The sequence below is a fragment of the Vipera berus genome (genome assembly GCF_964194415.1).
Source record: "Vipera berus genome assembly, chromosome: 1".
Classification (NCBI taxonomy): domain Eukaryota; kingdom Metazoa; phylum Chordata; class Lepidosauria; order Squamata; family Viperidae; genus Vipera; species Vipera berus.
The window spans coordinates 359,565,636-359,585,155 of record NC_138202.1 but is presented as its reverse complement, the minus strand read 5'-3'; the positions used below and the strand labels follow the sequence as shown (position 1 = coordinate 359,585,155).

At 48.1% G+C, this 19,520-nt stretch overlaps 1 protein-coding gene across 2 annotated transcripts in view; it reads right to left on the bottom strand.

The window, feature by feature from the left end:
• LOC308673962 (nuclear receptor corepressor 1-like) overlaps positions 1–19,520 on the bottom strand; it is a 48,704-nt gene that overhangs the window by 12,479 nt on the left and 16,705 nt on the right. For both annotated transcript variants that reach the window (XM_081338047.1, XM_081338048.1), the window contains exons 3-7: positions 14,702–14,823; positions 12,115–12,310; positions 6,935–7,117; positions 4,852–4,965; positions 356–412 (exon numbers count right to left, since the gene is read on the bottom strand). In XM_081338047.1, the coding sequence (XP_081194173.1) occupies positions 356–412; positions 4,852–4,965; positions 6,935–7,117; positions 12,115–12,310; positions 14,702–14,823 (672 nt within the window). The remainder of the gene's footprint in view (positions 1–355; positions 413–4,851; positions 4,966–6,934; positions 7,118–12,114; positions 12,311–14,701; positions 14,824–19,520) is intronic.

The following is a 19,520-nucleotide window of genomic DNA, read 5'->3' as shown; positions in this document are numbered from 1 at the left end:
ATAAAAAATAAAATATAAATACAAAATAAAATAAAAAATAAATACAAAATATAAAATGAAAAGTAAAAATAAAATAATAAAATGAAGTAAATAAAATAAAATATTATTTAAAAACACAACCTAGTAGGGGAAAAAGAGAAAGATGGAAAGCATCGTATTTCCAAAACACCCCGTTCTCAGCTGAGAAGCAATTTGGAAACCGCCGTTGCAAATTGTTCTTTTATTCAGCAAACAAACCAGGATCCCCGTTCCCAACCCAAGCAAACATGGTTAGACCAGACCTTTGCTTCTGTTCCTCCTCAAGAGGGGGATGAAAAGCCCTAAGAAGAATAGGGGGAAAAAAAGAAAAACTCACCAGCTCCACTTTCGGGCCCAACCCTTCGAAAATCTTATGAGCTTCCTCTGCTTTTTTCTGCAAGGCACGGAAAGAGAAATAAAGATGTATCCAGAATTTCCGAGGAACCTTTGTAAAATATCGGTAATTCAACGTTCTTTTATGTAGCGCCGTGTCTGGTGAATACACTAAGCAAGGAAGTATTTTTCAGAATTACAGGTGGTCCTCAGGCTGAGAATTTTAATTTTAATTTTAATTTTAACTGGGGTTTTATTTGTTCAGGGACGGATATAATTTTTTTAACTGTTTTTAACTTTTGTATTTTTTGTTTTAATCACCCTGTAAACCGCCCTGAGTCCTTCGGGAAAGGGCGGTATATAAATATAGTAAAATAAAATAAAATAAATAAACTTACGACCATAATGGGAAATTTATCGTGTGCTGCCTGATTCGATGGCCTTTTCTGCCACTGCCGTTCAGAGAATCGTTGCAGTTGTTACAAGAATCATGTTAAACTGTGAGGAGGCAGCAACGGTCGTGAATGCGAGGACCAGTCCATAAGTCACTTTTCCGGGGCCATTGCAACTTCAAATGGTCACTGGCTGGTGATTGGTCCAAAGTCACCCAGCCAGCTTTCATCCTAAGGCGGGACTAGAACTCAGTCTCCTGGTGATTGGCCCAGTCACCCAGCCGGCTTTCACACATGAAGGTGGGACTAGAACTCACAGTCTCCTGGTGATTGGCCCACAGCCACCCAGTCCGCTTTCATGCATAAAGGTGGGACTAGAACTCACAGTCTCCTGGTGATTGGCCCAATGTCACCCAGTAAGCTGTCATCCTAAGGCGGAACTACAGTAGTGGCCAAAATTGTGGAAACCTTTTGGGAAAAGTGTACAGTAGAAATGCCACCTTTGGTTTAAGTTTCCACCCATTTTTCTTCCAATTTCTTTACAACTGGAGCCTCCTTCACTTAATAACACCGTTTTACATCGCTTTCTGGGCAACCCGTCAACTCTTTGCACTGTTGCTTTAATTTTATTACGTTTTACAAGCTCACTAAATGAAAGAACACCCAAAAAAGCCCCAACCAACTTGATAGTGATCACATAACACATTGACCAATGTCCTCCTCTCGGCTTCCATACATGGCATCAATAACCGGATCCCGCCGTGCTCTGATTGGCTCGTTGCCAAAACAAGAACTGGCTCTCTAAAACGCTCGTGCTCATTGGCTACAATCGGATGAAGAAAAGCTAGCCGATATCAACCTAAGCAAATTGCGCTTCCTTTCTCTGGCTGTTTGGCTGTTAACTTTTCATGGGATACAGTACGGATAATTGAACAAACTATGTTGCATTACCTTCTCGATTAAATTACCTTTCCATGGATATATAACTTTATGGTACTGCTCCCTCCGAAAAAGTGGTCTTATTAGCCACCAAACCTCAAAACATACACTTTTCCCCAAAAAGTTTCCACCGTTTGGGCCACTACTGTAGAACTCATAGTCTTCTGATTTCTAGCCTGATGCCTTAAACTACTAAACGGGATCTCTTTTAATGTTTTTTTTCCAAAATCCAATAAGTAAATAACTGTGGCCGTTTTTGCCATTTTGCAAGGCAGTCCACCGTTCGGCGCTGGTCTTTCTGCCTCCGTTTGCAAGAATGTTAGAAAACACGGTCCATGTTTGTTTTTTTTTAAAAAAACCACAACAACAAAAGAAGACACCCAACATCTGGGCTGCTGTCCGAAGTTAAACAGGGTCTGCTCAGGTCAGAATTGGGAGGAGAGACCACCCGGGAGGTTGTTTTCAGCTGTTGGCTAGACCGGGACAGGGCGGAAAAACATATCCCAGACAAAGTCGGAAATGACTTTTTTTTGAAACGCTCCCAAGAAAATGGGGAAGAATTCCCCAGAAGTCCAGTTCCGACAGAAGGGCGTTATTAGGTTTACTTTGATCATGGTGTAAAGCTGCCAGCGGTTTTTGGTTGTTGTTGTTTTTCTTTTAACCCTGGCCTACTCCTCGGTCAGTCCCTCGAGTTAACTGTTTGCGGGCAGGGAAAAAGAACTATGTAACAAGAAGAGCCTTGGTGGAGCAGTGGGCTAATGCCTCCTTAAGTAACACCAGCTGCCTGCAATTAGTGCAGGTTCGAGTCCCACCAGGCTCAAGGTTGACTCAGACTTGGTAAAATGAGGACCCAGATTGTTGGGGGCAATTAAGCTGACTTTGTAATAATGCCGCTTGGGGGGGGCGAAAGCCCTAATAAGCAGGCATATACATAGAATGAAGGCTATTGCTAAGCACATTTGATTTGTGCTTTAGATTGTAAGCCGCCCTGAGTCTTCGGAGAAGGGCGGGATAGAAATGGGATTTTAAAAAAAAAAGAGTAACGGAGTTGGAAGGGACCTTGGAGGTCATCTAGTCCAACCCCCTGCTCAGGCAGGAAACTGTATCCCATTTCAGACAAATGGTTGTCCAGTCTCTTCTTAAAAACTTCCAGTGTTGCTGTATCGACAACGTCTGGAGGCAGGTTAACAACAACAATGTTGGAAGGGACCTTGGAGGTCATCTAGTCTGACCCCCCTGCTCAGGCAGTTGAAACCCTATCCCATTTCAGGCAAATGGCTGTCCAGTCTCTTCTTAAAAACCTCCAATGTTGGAGCACCCACAACTTCTGGAGACAGGCTGTTCCACTGATTAATTACCTAAACCTAGAACTAAGGAGAAATTTCCTGACAGTGAGAGCAATTAACCAGTGGAACAACTTGCCTCCAGAGGTTGTGAATGATCCAGCACTGGAAGATTTTAAGAAGAGAATGGACAACTGTTTTTTTGTTTGAAATGCTATAGGTTCTCCTGGCTGAGCAGGGGGCTGGACTAGAAGACCTCCAAGGTCCCTTCCGGTTCTGCTTATTCTAATTCTAATTCTTCCGTCAGGAAATTTCAATTTAATTCTAGGTTGCATCGCTCCTTGGTTAATTTCCAGCCCCTTGCTTCTTGTCCTGCCTTCAGGTGCTTTGGAAAACAGGTTGACCACCACCACCCCGCTCTTTTTTGCGGCAGCCCCTCAAAGGCCCTCCGTTTTGGTCACCACGATGTGAAAAAAGATGTCGAGACTCTAGAAAGAGGGCAGAGAAGAGCAGCAAAGATGATCAGGGGGCTGGAGGCTAAAACATACAAGGAACGGATGCTGGAATTGGGTCTGTCCAGTTTAACGAAGAGAAGGACGAGGGGGGGACAGGATAGCAGCGTTCCAGTATCAGGGGCTGCCCCAAAGAAGAGGGAGTCAAGCTCTTCTCCAAAGCCCCTGAAGGCAGGACAAGAAGCAACAGATGGAAACAAACTCTAGAAAGAGTGCAGAGAAGAGCAACAAAGAGGATCGGGGGACTGGAGGCTAAAACATATAAGGAACGGTTGCTGGAATTGGGGATGTCTAGTAGTTTAACGAAGAGAAGGACGAGGGGGAGACACGATAGCAGCCTTCCAGTATCTCAGGGGCTGCCCAAAAGAAGAGGGAGTCAAGCTATTCTCCAAAGCGCCTGAAGGCAGGAGAAGAAGCCACAGTTTCTATCCACTGTTTCTTGTCTTGCCTTCAGGGGCTTTGGAGAATAGGTTAACCGCCCCCCCCCCTCTTGTTTCTGGAAGCCCCTCAAAAACTGGACTGCTGCTATCATATCCCCCCCTAGGCCTTCTTCTCTCTAGAGTCTAGACCAAGGGTAGGCAACCTCGGCTATTTTATGACTCGTGGACTTCAGCTCCCAGAATTCCCGAGCCAGCTATGCTGGCTCAGGAATTCTGGGAGTTGAAGTCCACGAGCCATAAAAGAGACAAGGTTGCCTACCCGTGCTCTAGACTAGCCAGTCCCAAATCCTGGCACCGTTTTAGTCTCCAGGCCTTTAATCATCTTAGTTCAGGGGTCTTCAAACTCGGCCCTTTTATGACTCATGGACTTCAACTCCCAGAATTCCTGAGCCAACTTGGCTGGCTCAGGAATTCTGGGAGTTGAAGTCCACGAGCCATAAAAGAGACAAGGTTGCCTACCCGTGCTCTAGACTAGCCAGTCCCAAATCCTGGCACCGTTTTAGTCTCCAGGCCTTTAATCATCTTAGTTCAGGGGTCTTCAAACTCGGCCCTTTTATGACTCATGGACTTCAACTCCCAGAATTCCTCAGCCAGCATGCCTGGCTGAGAAATTCTGGGAGTTGAAGTCAACGAGTCATAAAAGGGCTGAGTTTGAAGACCTCTGTCTTAGTTGCTCTTCTCTGCACTATTAGCGATTCGCTCTCCCCCCCAGGTCTGCGGGGAATCCCGCCTTTTCGGCAACGTCGGGCAACAGAAACGACCCAACGCGGCAGCTCTGGGAACTGCGAGAGAGTTTCAGAGGGGCTGGGGAAAGGAGGAAACCCCCCCCCGTTGAAGGGGACCCCAAAACCACCCCTCCCTCTCCATGCAAGCTCCCAGCAGACTAAGCCAGGCGCAGGCGGGCGAAACCGGGCGCCTGAGGAAACAGCGTTACCCGATTCTCATCGTAGATAATCTGGACAATGCTGCGATGTTTCTGCTCCACGGGCGGAGGGGAGACGGGCTTCTCCGGTTCAGGCGGTTTGGCGGCTTCCTCCTCCAGCTGTTGCTAAGAGACAAGAGGGATGGGAGGGGGTGGTGGGAGAAACGTCAGCCAGACACACACAGGCGTTGAGTCAGAGACGGTAAGGCGAACATCTGGATGGGACAGATGTTGCCTCAGCGAAGTAGGAAGGAGAGGGATCGCCCAGCCATTGCAATCACAGCAGTATTGGAAGAGACACTAATGCGGGGTGTGTGTGTGTGTGTGTGTGTGTGTCTGTCTGTCTGTCTGTCTGTCTCTGTCTGTCTGTCTGTCTGTCTGTCTCTCTGTCTCTCTGTCTGTCTTCCAACTTCGTCCTTTTATGACTTGTGGACTTCAACTCCCAGAATTCCTCAGCCACAAATCATAAAAGGGGCAAGTTGGAAGACCCCTGTCTTAAAGCATCCTGGCTGAGGAATTCTGGGAGTTGAAGTCCACAAGTCATAAATGGGCCAAGTTCTAAGGACCCTGTCTTAAAGCATCCTGGCTGAGGAATTCTGGGAGTTGAAGTCCACAAGTCATCAAAGGGCCAAGTTGGAAGGCCCCTGTCCTAAAGCATCCTGGCTGAGGAATTCTGGGAGTTGAAGTCCACAAGTCATAAAAGGGCCAAGTTCTAAGGAACCTGTCTTAAAGCATCCTGGCTGAGGAATTCTGGGAGTTGAAGTCCACAAGTCATCAAAGGGCCAAGTTGGAAGACCCCTGTCTTAAAGCATCCTGGCTGAGGAATTCTGGGAGTTGAAGTCCACAAGTCCTAAAAGGGCCAAGTTGGAAGGCCCCTGTCCTAAAGCATCCTGGCTGAGGAATTCTGGGAGTTGAAGTCCACAAGTCATCAAAGGGCCAAGTTGGAAGACCCCTGCTCTAATGGATAGTTGGGACTGCAGAAAAAAAAACATTGCAGCCAGCCTGCCTTTAATAGGAGACTTGTACATTGGGGGAGTGGAGGAGGAGGGGTTGTCAAAAGGAGGGCTAAGAAAATAAGTACAGACCCCCTCACATCCTGGACATAACCTGGTTCAACTCCTCCCCTCGGGACTCCGTCATAGGGCGTTATGTGCAAAAACAACTAGGCGTAAGTTTTTTTCACTCGCGCAATCACTCTGCTGAACACCTAATCCTCACAGTACTACTGTCTTATGTCTATACGCTGTACAGCTGTAGTATCATTATCCTTCTCATCTCCTCTACTCTTCCCTCTTATTGGTATCACTATTGTGATTATTATTATTACTCTGTTGCTTTGCATGTGGACTGAGAACTTCTGCACCGGAGACAAATTCCTTGGGTGTCCAAGTAAAATATAGTATTAGTATTAGTAGAATAGCAAAAGAGCTGGAAGGGACCTTGGAGGTCTTCTAGTCCAGCCCCCTGCTCAAGCAGGAGGACCTACACCATCTCAGACAAGTGACTGTCCAGCCTCTACTTAAAAATCTCCACGATTAAAAGCGCCCACGATCTCTGGTGGCAAGCTGTTCCACTGGTTCAGACATGTCAAACACAAGGCCCGGGGGCCGGATCCGGCCCGTGAAGTGGTTTCATGTGGCCCGCGAAGCCATCCTGGAAACAGCGAGGGAACGGCCCCCACTGCCTTGGCCCTGGCCCAGAGACCCTCCTTCTGCCAGAGACCCTCAGATCTGTCCCACTCCTGCCCAGGCCCCCATAGGCACCCTTGATGCGAAGGATGTAGAGCTGGCCACGCCCACCCAGTAGGCCATATGCACTCTAGCCACGCCCACCCAGTAGGCCACGCCCACCCTGGCCATACCCCCCCCCCCGAGGGCAACTGCAATGCTGATGCGGCCCTCAATGAAATTGAGTTTGACACCCCTGCACTGGTTAATCGTCCTCACTGTTAGGAGGTTTCTCCTTAGTCCCAGGTTGCTTCTCCCCCCGGTTACTACGGGGCTTCCTGCCTGAGCGGGGAGTTGGGACTAGAAGACCTCTGGGGTCCCTTCCAACTTGGCTATTTTGTCGTTCCGGTTCTCCCCAGAGCGCTGACCTGCTTTTTCTTCAGCTTGAGGATCTGCTGCTCCACTTTGGCGATTTCCCGGTCGACCCGGTCCATGCTCTGGATCAGCTCTTCCTTCGACAGCTTGGAAGGAGACGCGTTCTGATCCTCTCCGCACACCTGGCCCGACATGGGCGAGGGGGGGCCTTCATGCTTGCCTCCGAAGACCGGCTCCTGCCATGGGGGGGAGGAGAGAAAGGAGGGAAGGAGAAAGCAGGGTGAACTCGGTGCTGTAACGCCGAGGGGGGCAGAGAAGCCGTCAAAAGTTAAGAGGTTGTCCTCAATTTACGACCACAAGGGAGCCTGGAATTTTATGTCGCAAAGGGAGGCAGCGAAGTGGAGCTTGGCCCCATTTTTACGACCTTGCTTGCCACAGCCGTTAAGCGAATCACTGCGGTTGTCCAAGTTGGCAACCCGGTTGTTAAGTGAATCTGGCTTTTTTCCCCTGTCCGAAGGGCGCAAGAGGGGATCACGTGACACCACCACCAAAACCACCCTGGGACTCTGCGACCGTCATAAATACGAGCCGCCTGAATTTTGATCACGTGACCACGAGGCGGCTGCAATGGTCGTTAAGTGTGAAAAAAACAGTAATAAAGTCACTTTTTTCAGCAACGGTGTAAGTTCGAACAGTCACTAAATGAACTGTAAGTTGAGGACTACCTGCATTTCCAAAAAAAGGTGCATTTATTTTTATCTATTTCTGCCTTTTTTTATAAGTAATTATACACAAGTGTAATTATACACTTCTCCTCTGTTTGCCACAACAAACCGTTTAAGGTGAGTTGGACTGGGAGCAATTGGCCCAAAGTCACCCAGCTGGCCTTCGGGCCTAAGGCGGGACTAGAACTCACCATCTCCTGGTGATTGGCCCAAAGTCACCCAGCCGACTTTCATGCATGAAGGTGGAACTAGAACTATCCGTCTCCTGGTGATTGGCCTAAAGTCATCCACCTGGCTTTCAGGCCTAAGGCGGGACTAGATTGGCCCAAAGTCACCCAGCCAGCTTTCATGCATGAAGGCAGAACTAGAACTCTTTGTCTCCTGATGATTGGCCTAAAGTCACCCAGCCAGCTTTCAGGCCTAAGACGGGACTAGAACTCACCATCTCCTGGTGATTGGCCCAAAGTCACCCAGCCGGCTTTCATGCATGAAGGCGGAACTAGAACTCTCCGTCTCCTGGTGATTGGCCCAAAGTCACCCAGCCGGCTTTCATGCATGAAGGTGGAACTAGAACTCTCCGTCTCCTGGTGATTGGCCCAAAGTCACCCAGCCAACTTTCATGCATGAAGGCGGGACCAGAACTCACCGTCTCCGGGTGATTGGCCGAAAGTCACCCAGCCGGCTTTCATGCATGAAGGCGGAACTAGAACTCTTTGACTCCTGGTGATTGTCCTAAAGTCACCCAGCCAACTTTCATGCATGAAGGTGGAACTAGAACTCACCGTCTCCTGGTGATTGGCCCAAAGTCACCCAGATGACTTTCATGCCTAAAGTAGGACTAGAACTCACTGTCTCCTGGGGACTGGCCCAAAGTCACCCAACTGACTTTCATGCTTAATGCAGGACTAGAACTCACAGACTCCTGGTTTAACCGCCAGACCCAACTGGCGCTTTCATGCCCAAAGGAACGGTTCTTTATTATTACCACACCCTCTATGGCACACGCCCACCTTGGCTCGCAACAAGCAGCCGCAGGAGCAGATAAGAACAGGAAAAGCTGGGAAAGGACAAAAAAACCAGCCCTACCACTTCTCAACCTTTGCTCGGAAAACACATGTTAAAGATTAATCACCCGCTGGGAGGACTTTTCAACTTGACCTGAATTCAGCCAGCAAACATAAAGCCATTTGGTGGTGGGGGGTGGGGGTGGGGAATAGCCTTCTCCTCATCCAGGGTGTGCCAATCCCAGAACTCTCAGCCACGGTGGTTGTGGCTGGGGAATTCTGGGAGTTGAAGGCAGCATATGAAAAAATAAAAAAAAGACATTAAAATAAATAAATAAATAAATAAATAAAATAAAGTAAAATAAAAAATAAAATAAAATAAAATAAAACAACAGTAAAATAAAGCAAAATAAAATAGAATAGAATACAATAAAATAATAAAGTAAAATAAAATAACGTAAAATAAAATAATAAAACAAAATAAATCAAATAAAGTAACATAAAAAATATAAAAAATAAAAAATAAAGTAAAATAAATAAAATAAAGCAAAATATAATAAAATAAAGCAAAATAAAATAGAATAAAATAAAATAGTAAAGTAAAATAAAAAATAAAAATAAAAAATAAAGTAAAATAAATAAAGCAATATAATAAAATGAAGCAAAATAAAATAGAATAAAATAAAATAGTAAAGTAAAATAAATAAATAAAAAATAAAACAAAATAAGTAAATAAAATAAATTAAAATAAAATAAATAAAAGTCAATAAAAAATAAAGTTAAATAAATAAATAAAATAAAGTAAAATAAAAAAATAAAATAAAATAAAATAAAATAAAAACAGTCAGAGAACTTCGTTCACACCACTGAAAGGTGAATTTTTTAAGCCCCGAATCTGTGAACAAATCTAAGAATCTGAGGCTCTTTGCTCACGTGACGGCAAGGAGGTGGAAATCTTGGAAGCCTCACGCCTGTATTAATTAAGGGCTTGTATTAATTTAATTTAATCTTATTTTATTCTCTCTTTTTGTATTGTTTTTAACTTGCCCTGTGAAGCGCCCTGAGTCCTTCGGGAATAGGGCGGTATATAAATTCAATTAATAAATAAATAAATTATAACAATATTGTAAATTTTTAGATCAATCTATACCGGTGGTCCTGGATTTACGACCACAATCGAATCCAACCTCTCTGTGGCTAAGCAGGACAGCTGTTCAGCCAGCTATGTCCAATTTTACCAGCCATGGCTGCTAAGCAAAATGGCTGCCATTCTGAAGCGAATCATCTGGTCGCTAAGCGAATCTCAACTTGCCCCCTTTCACTTCACTTGTCAGAAGCCGGCTGGGAAGATTGCAGATGACAATCACGTGACCCTGGGATGCTGCAACCGTCGTAAACACAGGTAGTCCTCAGCTTATGACCATAGTGAAGCCCAAGTTATCTGTCGAGACGTTTGTTAAGGGACTTTTGTCCCGTTTTTCGACCTTTCTTGCCACAAAAGGGATGCTGCAACTGCATGCTGCCAAAGCGCGAGCGCTTGTGATGGTCATAAGTATGAGGACTGGTCATAAGTGCGAGGACCAGTCACTTTTTTCAATGCTATTGCAGTTTTGAGCAGGATCACATGACCCGGGAGACAGCACCAGTTGCCCGGGGTCCGAATTCCGAACACGCAACTACGGGGATGACCCGACAGCCGTTAACTGAGGGGAAACGGTTGTACGTTGATCTTTTCAGTGCCACCATAACTCCGAAGAGCCACAAAAGAAATCGTTGTTCGGTTGTGAAAACTACCTGTATTCGTTTATTTCTCTCTCTTTTTGTGTCTGCCTGTTTTTAAATGGTGCGGGTCATTCCTTGAATAAATATTTATCGATCGGTTGTCTACCCTTAAATGGTGCGAGAGGATGAACGGATTTCTAGAAAACACGGTGGACTACAGTAGTGGCCAAAATTGTGGAAAGCTTTTGGGAAAAGTGTATTTTTTGAGGTTTGATGGCTAATAACACTTTTTTTTGGTGGGGGGGGTAAGCAGAGCTTTTTTTCTCATAGAACGCTCAGAACGGAGTTCCGGCACCTTTTTTGGATGGAACCTTGTAGGGTAGGCAAGGTGGGTTATATGACATGTGTGAGTTCCGGCACCTTTTTCTTTTACAAAAAAAGCACTGGAGGTAAGTAAAGGTAAAGGTTCCCCCGCACATGTGTGCTAGTCGTTTCCGACTCTAGGGGCCGGTGCTCATCTCCGTTTCAAAGCCGAAGAGCCAGCGCTTGTCCGAGGACGTCTCCGTGGTCATGTGGCCGGCATGACTAGATTCCAAAGGCGCACGGAACGCTGTTACCTTCCCACCGTAGTGGTCCCTATTTTTCTACTTGCATTTTTACGTGCTTTCGAACTGCTAGGTTGGCAGAAGCTGGGACGAGTAACAGGCACTCACTCTGTTACGCGGCACTCGGGATTCGACCCGCCAAACTGCCGACCTTCTGATCGACAAGCTCAGCGTCCTAACCCACTGAGCCACCGCGTCCCTATTTTTTGGGGGACACAGTACCATAAAATTATGTATCCATGGAAAGGTAATTTAATCGGGAATGTAACGCAACATAGTTTGTTCAATTATCCATACTGTATTCCTATGAAAAGTTACAGCCAAACAGCCAGAAAAAGGAAGCGCAACTTGCTTAGGTTGGTATCGGCTAGCTTTCCTTCATCCGACTGTAGCCACTGAGCACGAGCGTTTAGAGAGCCAGTTCTTGTTTTGGCAACGAGCCAATCAGATCACGGCGGGATCCGGTTATTGATGTCGAGAGGAGGACATTTGTCAGTGTGTTGTGTGATCGCTATCAAGTCGGTTGGGGGTTTTTTTGTGTGTTCTTTCATTTAGTGAGCTTGTAAAACATAATAAAATTAAAGCAACGGTGCAAAGAATCGACCGGTCGCCCGGAAAGCGATGTAAAACGGTGTTATTAAGTGAACGAGTCAACAGTTGTAAAGAAATTGGAAGAAAAATGGGTGGAAACTTCAACCAAAGAGGGCATTTCTACGGTACACTTTTCCCAAAAGGTTTCCACAATTTGGGCCACTACGAAAACCATCTGCGCTTGAGTTGGAGATGCAGGCAGCACAGACTCATCCCCAACAGCCTGTGTTGCCCGTCTCCAACAGGGAAGGGACCCAGGGCGGAAAACCACCTGCAGCCAAGAAGGCTCCACACCCATTTGCACCGTTCAGGTGACCCTGAGGACACAGGTCAGCATCCAAGTGGCCTCGACGACTCTCTTAAGAGGATGCAAATGACCAGCTCTCTGCAAGGAGTATAAATCCTTCCATTCCCCACCATCCAGTCAGAGCCGAGGAAGCTCCTGGGAGGAGAAGGGAAACGTCTTCAATGGAAAAACAAGAAAGTCCAGCTGCCTCCTGGATAAAAAGCTCCTTAGGGACGTATCGATTGGTTGACTGGCTGCCCCCCAAAGCCCAAAGCCCAAAGCCACCAGGGTCTGTTTTACCTTCTTTAAGTCTGAGGATCGCAATCCTTCCTGAAGCTGGTGGGACAAGGGCAGGACCGCCGTCGCACTGACCCGCTGGTAATGAGGGTCGGAAACTTGATCCAGACGCGGCCGCTTGGAATCCAGCCCGTCATGATCGGCTTGGGAGGCGCCAGGGTGGAACTGGGCCTCGTAGGCAGACCTCCTCTCCTGAGGCCTGGAGGAAGGAGGAAGGAGGAGGAGGAAGGTGAAGATGGGACAGTGGGGAAGACACAAAGGTCAAGCAAGGGGAGAAAAAAACACACAGCTGTAGCCGCTCCCATCCCAGGTCTTCCTAACCAGGTCAAGAAGAGTAAAAGAAAAAGATTTCACAGATAAAAAAGTATAATTGAGTTTGGTTTCCTTGCAAACATTTCATGACCCAACTAGGTAGTTGCTGGAAGGGAGTGAGGTCTGCAGAGTGGAAGGAGGGGGGGAGGGGAAATGACAATTGTGCGGTCCTTACTGCCCTCTGAGCTGGGTGGTCTCCTTGCAGACGTTTCATGACCCAACTAGGTAACGTCATCAGTGTTCGGAAGGGAGCTGGGGGAGGAGGAGGAGGAGCTGGAGGAGGAGGAGGAGGAGGAGAGTGGGGCCTTGATTCCCTCTGATCTGGGTGGTCTCCTTGCAGACGTTTCATGACCCAACTAGGTAACGTCATCAGTGTTCGGAAGGGAGCTGGGGGAGGAGGAGGAGGAGCTGGAGGAGGAGGAGGAGGAGGAGAGTGGGGCCTTGATTCCCTCTGATCTGGGTGGTCTCCTTGCAGACGTTTCATGACCCAACTAGGTAACGTCATCAGTGTTTGGAAGGGAGCTGGGGGAGGAGGAGGAGGAGGAGGAGCTGGGGGAGGAGGAGAAAGAGGAGGAGCAGAGTGGGGCCTTGATTCCCTCTGAGCTGGGTGGTCTCCTTGCAGACTTTTCATGACCCAACTAGGTAACGTCATCAGTGTTCGGAAGGGAGCTGGGGGAGGAGGAGGAGGAGCTGGAGGAGGAGGAGGAGGAGAGTGGGGCCTTGATTCCCTCTGAGCTGGGTGGTCTCCTTGCAGACGTTTCATGACCCAACTAGGTAACGTCATCAGTGTTCGGAAGGGAGCTGGGGGAGGAGGAGGAGGAGCTGGAGGAGGAGGAGGAGGAGGAGAGTGGGGCCTTGATTCCCTCTGAGCTGGGTGGTCTCCTTGCAGACGTTTCATGACCCAACTAGGTAACGTCATCAGTGTTTGGAAGGGAGCTGGGGGAGGAGGAGGAAGAGGAAGAGGAGGAGAGTGGGGCCTTGATTCCCTCTGAGCTGGGTGGTCTCCTTGCAGAGGTTTCTTTACTCAGCTAGGGAACCTCAGTGCTAGAAGGGAGAGGGGTTTGTGGAGCGAAGGAGGAGAAAGGGATGAAGGAGGACAAAAGGAGAAAGGAGAAGAAAGAGGGGGGGAAAGGAGGAGGAGAGTGGGGTCTTGATTTTCTCTTGAGCTAGGTGGCTTCCTTGTAGACACTTCTTTTCACAACTAGGGAACATCATCACTGCCAGAAGGGAGTGAGGTCTGCGGAGTGAAGGAGGAGAAAGGGAGAAAGAGAAGAAAGAAGGAAAAGAGGAGGAGGAGGAGGAGGAGGAGGAGGAGGAGGAGAACGACTGTGGGGTCCTTGATGCTCTCAGAACCTGGTGGTTTTCTTCATTAATAAGCTAGATCAGTGCTAGGGAAGATTTATTTATCATAGCTTGTTCTGTCATGTTCGTGAAAATCTTATTTTCTTCTGGGTGATAGGCCGTTGTTTACTGTAGCCTACACACACACACACACACACACACAGACACACACACACACAGACACACACACACACACACACAAAAACAGAAAGCAACTTTCACTCCCTTCTAGCCCTGATGATGTTCCCTAGTTGGGTCATGAAACGCCTGCCACAAAACCACCCAGCTCAGAGGGCAGCAAGGACCCCACAGTCGTCATCGTCGTCCTTCTCCTCCTCCTCCTCCTCCTCCTCCTCCTCCTCCCCTTCCTTCCTTTCTCTTCGCAAAGGGGAGAAGTAATATCATCTAGTCCTGATGATATTACCTAGTTGGGTCACGAAACGGGAAAACCACCCAGCTCAGAGAGCACCAAGGACCCCACAGCTGTTGTTCTCGTCCTTGTCTTCGTCCATCTCTCAGCAGATCCTTCTAGCCCTGATGATGTACCCGAGGTGGGTCATGAAACATCTGCAGGAAAACCACCAAACAGAGAGCACCAAGGACCCCACAGTCCTCCTCCTCCTCCTCCTCTCCACAAACCCCCTCCCTTCTAGCACTGATGAAGTTACCTAAGTGGGTCATGAAACGTCTGCAGGAAAACCACCCAGCTCAGAGAGCACCAAGGAGCCCACAAAAAGATGGAGCTAAGATCGGTTGCCCAATTACAAATCCACCCCCAATGCTACTATTGCCCTCTTTAAACACACCCTGTGCTGTACACCCCCCCACCCCCCCAACACACACAAGAAGCGACTCAGGGCTCATCTGAAGGGCTGCCTGTAACGGGGAGGGGGGAGAGAAACCCACAAATACTCGCAGAGAATACACAAGCGCTCACCGGTCCGAGCCAGGATGGAATTCGGAAAGCAAAGACGGGCGACGACGGAGCTGCTGCTGCAGAAGTTGGCTCCCCTGGCTGACTTCCAAGTGAGACGTGCGGAAATCTGGGACGGCAAACTCCTAGGAAGGAAAGGAATGAAAGGAATGGCGGTTGGGGGCCGAGAGAGGCGCTCCGTCGAGACCGACAGGACGAGTGTTTTAGTGCCGCTTCAGAAAGCCCTAAGTGAGGCCACACCTGGGAATAGTGCGGCCAATTTTGGTCACCGTGTCACAAAAAAAAAAAAAGATGTTGAGAGTCTGGAAAAAGTCCAGAGAAGAACAACTAGGATGATTAAAGGCCTGCAGACTAAAACTTACAAAGAACCGGCTGCGGGACTTGGGTCTGGCTAGTCCACGGGTCGGCAACCCACGGCTCCGGAGCCGCATGCGGCTCTTTGAGCCGTCTCCTGCGGCTCCCAGTCGCCCGGTGCGCGCGCACCTCTCCGAACGGGCGGAGGTGCGCACGCACCACTCCGAACGGGAGGAGGTGCGCGCGCACCACTCCAAAGGTTTGGAGAGCTGCGCGCGCACCTCTCTCGCACCTCCGCCCGAACACCCGTGTCGAGACCTGCTGGTGTTCAGGCGGAGGTGCGGTTTGGAGACCTGCTGGTGCCGGTTCTAAACCGGCACCAGCAGGTCTACAAACGGGTGTTCGGGCGGCAGTTTGGAGGTCCCGGGGGTGGCTCCGGCGACGCCTGGGCTGAAGGCGGCGCCGCAACCCAGCGCCCGTCACCACGGAGACCCGTCGCCGCTGGCGTCCAGGTGCGTCCACATAAAAAAAAATGGAACCGCGCGTGTGTATACGCGCATGCGCAAAAACCAACATTTTGTTTTATGCGCATGCGCATGCGTAGATGCATGCGCGCGGCTCCCACTTTTTTTTATGTGGATGGAACCGGTTCCCAGTGGCTCTTTTGCTTTTTCAGTTTGCTGACCCCTGGGCTAGTCTAAAGAAAAGAAGAAATAGGGGAGACACGATAGCAGAGTTCCCGTATTTGAGGGGCTGCCACAAAGAAGGGGGGGGGTCACGTTATTCTCCAAAGCACCAGAGAGCAAGACAAGAAACAACGGTTGGAAACTGATCAAGGAGAGAAACAACCTGGAATTAAGGAGAAACCTCCTGAACAGTGAGGAGAATTAACCAGTGGAACAGCTGGCCACCAGAAATCATGAGCACCGCATCACTGGAGGTTTCTAAGAAGAGGCTGGACAGTCACCTGGCTGAGACGGTATAGGTTCTCCTGGCTGAGCAGGGGGCTGGACTAGAAGACCTCCAAGGTCCCTTCCAGCTCCTATTCTATTCTATTCTATTCTATTCTATTCTATTCTATTCTGTAATTCTGTTCTATTCTATTCTATTATTTTTTCCTATTTCTATTCTATTCTATTCTATTCTATTCTATTCTATTCTATTCTATTCTATTATTCTATTCTATTCTATTCTTAGTTTTCTCTTAGTTTTCTTAATGAGAAAACTAAGAATAGAATAGAATAGAATAGAATAGAATAGAATAGAATAGAATAGAATAGAATAGAATAGAATAGAATAGAATAGAATAGAATAGAATAGAATAGAATAGAATAGAAAACTAAGATCATGGCATCCGGCCCTCTTAATTCCTGGCAAATAGATGGGGAAGAAATGGAGGTAGTGACAGATTTTATTTTCCTGGGCTCCAAGATCACTGCAGATGGGGACTGTAGTCAAGAAATTAAAAGACGCTTGCTCCTAGGGAGGAAAGCCATGGCAAATCTAGACAGCACACTAAAAAGCAGAGACATCACCCTGTCAACAAAAGTGCGTATAGTCAAGGCTATGGTCTTCCCAGTTGCAATGTATGGCAGTGAAAGTTGGACCATAAGAAAGGCTGAGCGCCAAAGAATTGAGGCCTTTGAACTCTGGTGCTGGAGAAGACTCCTGCGAGTCCCTTGGACTGCAAGGCGATCAAACCGGTCAGTCCTAGAGGAGATCAACCCTGACTGCTCTTTAGAAGGCCAGATCCTGAAGCTAAAACTCAAATACTTTGGCCACCTAATGAGGAGGAAGGACTCACTGGAGAAGAGCCTAATGCTGGGAAAGATTGAGGGCAATAGAAGAAGGGGACGACAGAGAATGAGGTGGCTGGATGGAGTCACTGAAGCAGTAGGCGTGAGCTTAACTGGACTCCAGAAGATGGTAGAGGACAGGAAGGCCTGGAGGAACATTGTCCATAGGGTCGCGATGGGTCGGACACGACTTCGCAACTAACAACAACAATTCTATTCTATTCTGTAATTCTGTTCTATTCTATTCTATTATTTTTTTCCTATTTCTATTCTATTCTATTCTATTCTATTCTATTCTATTCTATTCTATTCTATTCTATTCTATTCTATTCTATTCTATTCTATTCTAATTGAGAAGGACATCACAGCCTGCGTCCACATTGCCTGAGGGATGTCCAGGAACATCTGGCCTTCATCTGGAGGCCTTCACTAACCAGAAATCATCTGTCATCTGCAGAGATCCCAGGATTTAAGCCAGTGTTCCTTCAACCTTGGCAACTTTAAGAGATGTGGACTTCAACTCCCGTGGTAGCGGGGGAGGGGAAGGAGCTGAACCGGTGGCAGCACCGCACAAGGCTGAGCGAGAGACGGCTGGAGCTGCAGGGCTGTCAGGGCTCAGCGGAAGCACCAGGATCAGCACCAGGATCCAGCTGGAGCTCGGCACCGATCCTGGTGCTTCTGAGCCCAGAAGAAGCTCCGATCAGCTGGAATGTTGCAGCATCTCCAGGGTCTTGTGATGTACATTCAAGATACTTGGCAACTGATTCATATTTATGACGGTCACAGTGTCCCAGGGTCAGGTGAAGTGACCAAAACCTGCTGCAACCACCCAGCAGATGGGGGAGATAAAAGCCAAACACCCACCCCCACTGCCAATCCTCAACAGAAATGCTCCCAACAATGACAACCTCGGACAGGAGGAAGAGCGCCGCCGGGCGGGCAGGCAGGTGTCTTGCTCGGCTGTGGCTTGGGGGACACTTTTTTCAGGGCCATTGTAACTTCGAACAGTCACTAAGCGAACTGTTGTAAGTCGAGGACTACCTGCACTTCATCACTTTTTTCCTTTTTTGGGGTCATTAAGTTTTCCACCCCTTGCTGGGCGACTGGTGGTCCTCGGATGTTGCCATATCCTAAAAGTGGCACAGTGGGTGAAAAGGTTGAAAAGGCCAGGACTAGATGACCTCCAAGGCCCCTTCTAATTCTGTTGTTCTGCATACTTTTTTCCAGTACCGTTGCAACTTTGAACGGTCACTTAATGAACTGTCGTTAACGCGAGGACTACCTAGTGTACTTAATGTGGCTGAAGTATCAAGACAGCGGGGAAAACCTCGAAGATTTGTCCGTCTCTCCCAAGAACCCCCAAATTCTCACAAAGACAGGGAGAGCGAAATTGCTCGTCCCCAAGTTAAATTGAGCGACAAGAGGCCAGGACTGCCTGCTGGGCAGAAACGGGGTGAATCGTTATCTGGAAACTAAATAACGGGGTCAATGAATGTCTGATTATCCGAAGCTCATTTTAACCAGTCTCCACCTTTTGACCAATATTTATGTAAATTTTAGGGATATTATTAGGTCAGAATTACAGGTAGTCCTTGACTTACGACTGCAATTGACCCCAAAATGTCTCTTGCTAAGTGAGACAATTGTGAAGTGAGCTCTGCCCCATTTTACGACCTGTCTTTGCCGCAGTTAAGTGAATCGCTGAAGTTGTTCACTTACTACTAGTTGGTTAGCTCCTACGTCTAAGCCAGGGGTCTTCCAACTTGGCCCTTTTAGGACTCGTGGATTTCAACTCCCAGAATTCCTCGGCCAGGGCCACGTTGGAAGACCCCTGGCTTAAAGCATCCTGGCTGAGGGATTCTGGGAGTTGAAGTCCTCAAGTCCTAAAAGGGCCAGATTGGAAGACCTTTGTCTTAAAGCATCCTGGCTGAGGGATTCTGGGAGTTGAAGTCCCCAAGTCCTAAAAGGGCCAGGTTGGAAGACCCCTGTCTTAAAGCATCCTGGCTGAGGGATTCTGGGAGTTGAAGTCCACCAGTCCTAAAAGGGCCAGGTTGGAAGACCCCTGTCTTAAAGCATCCTGGCTGAGGAATTCTGGGAGTTGAAGTCCACAAGTCATAAAAGGGCCATCTTGGAAGACCCCTGTCTTAAAGCATCCTGGCTGAGGGATTCTGGGAGTTGAAGTCCCCAAGTCCTAAAAGGGCCAGGTTGGAAGACCCCTGTCTTAAAGCATCCTGGCTGAGGGATTCTGGGAGTTGAAGTCCACAAGTCCTAAAAGGGCCAAGTTGGAAGATCCCTGTCTTAAAGCATCCTGGCTGAGGGATTCTGGGAGTTGAAGTCCCCAAGTCCTAAAAGGGCCAGGTTGGAAGACCCCTGTCTTAAAGCATCCTGGCTGAGGGATTCTGGGAGTTGAAGTCCACCAGTCCTAAAAGGGCCAGGTTGGAAGACCCCTGTCTTAAAGCATCCTGGCTGAGGAATTCTGGGAGTTGAAGTCCACAAGTCATAAAAGGGCCATCTTGGAAGACCCCTGTCTTAAAGCATCCTGGCTGAGGGATTCTGGGAGTTGAAGTCCCCAAGTCCTAAAAGGGCCAGGTTGGAAGACCCCTGTCTTAAAGCATCCTGGCTGAGGGATTCTGGGAGTTGAAGTCCACCAGTCCTAAAAGGGCCAAGTTGGAAGACCCCTGTCTTAAAGCATCCTGGCTGAGGGATTCTGGGAGTTGAAGTCCCCAAGTCCT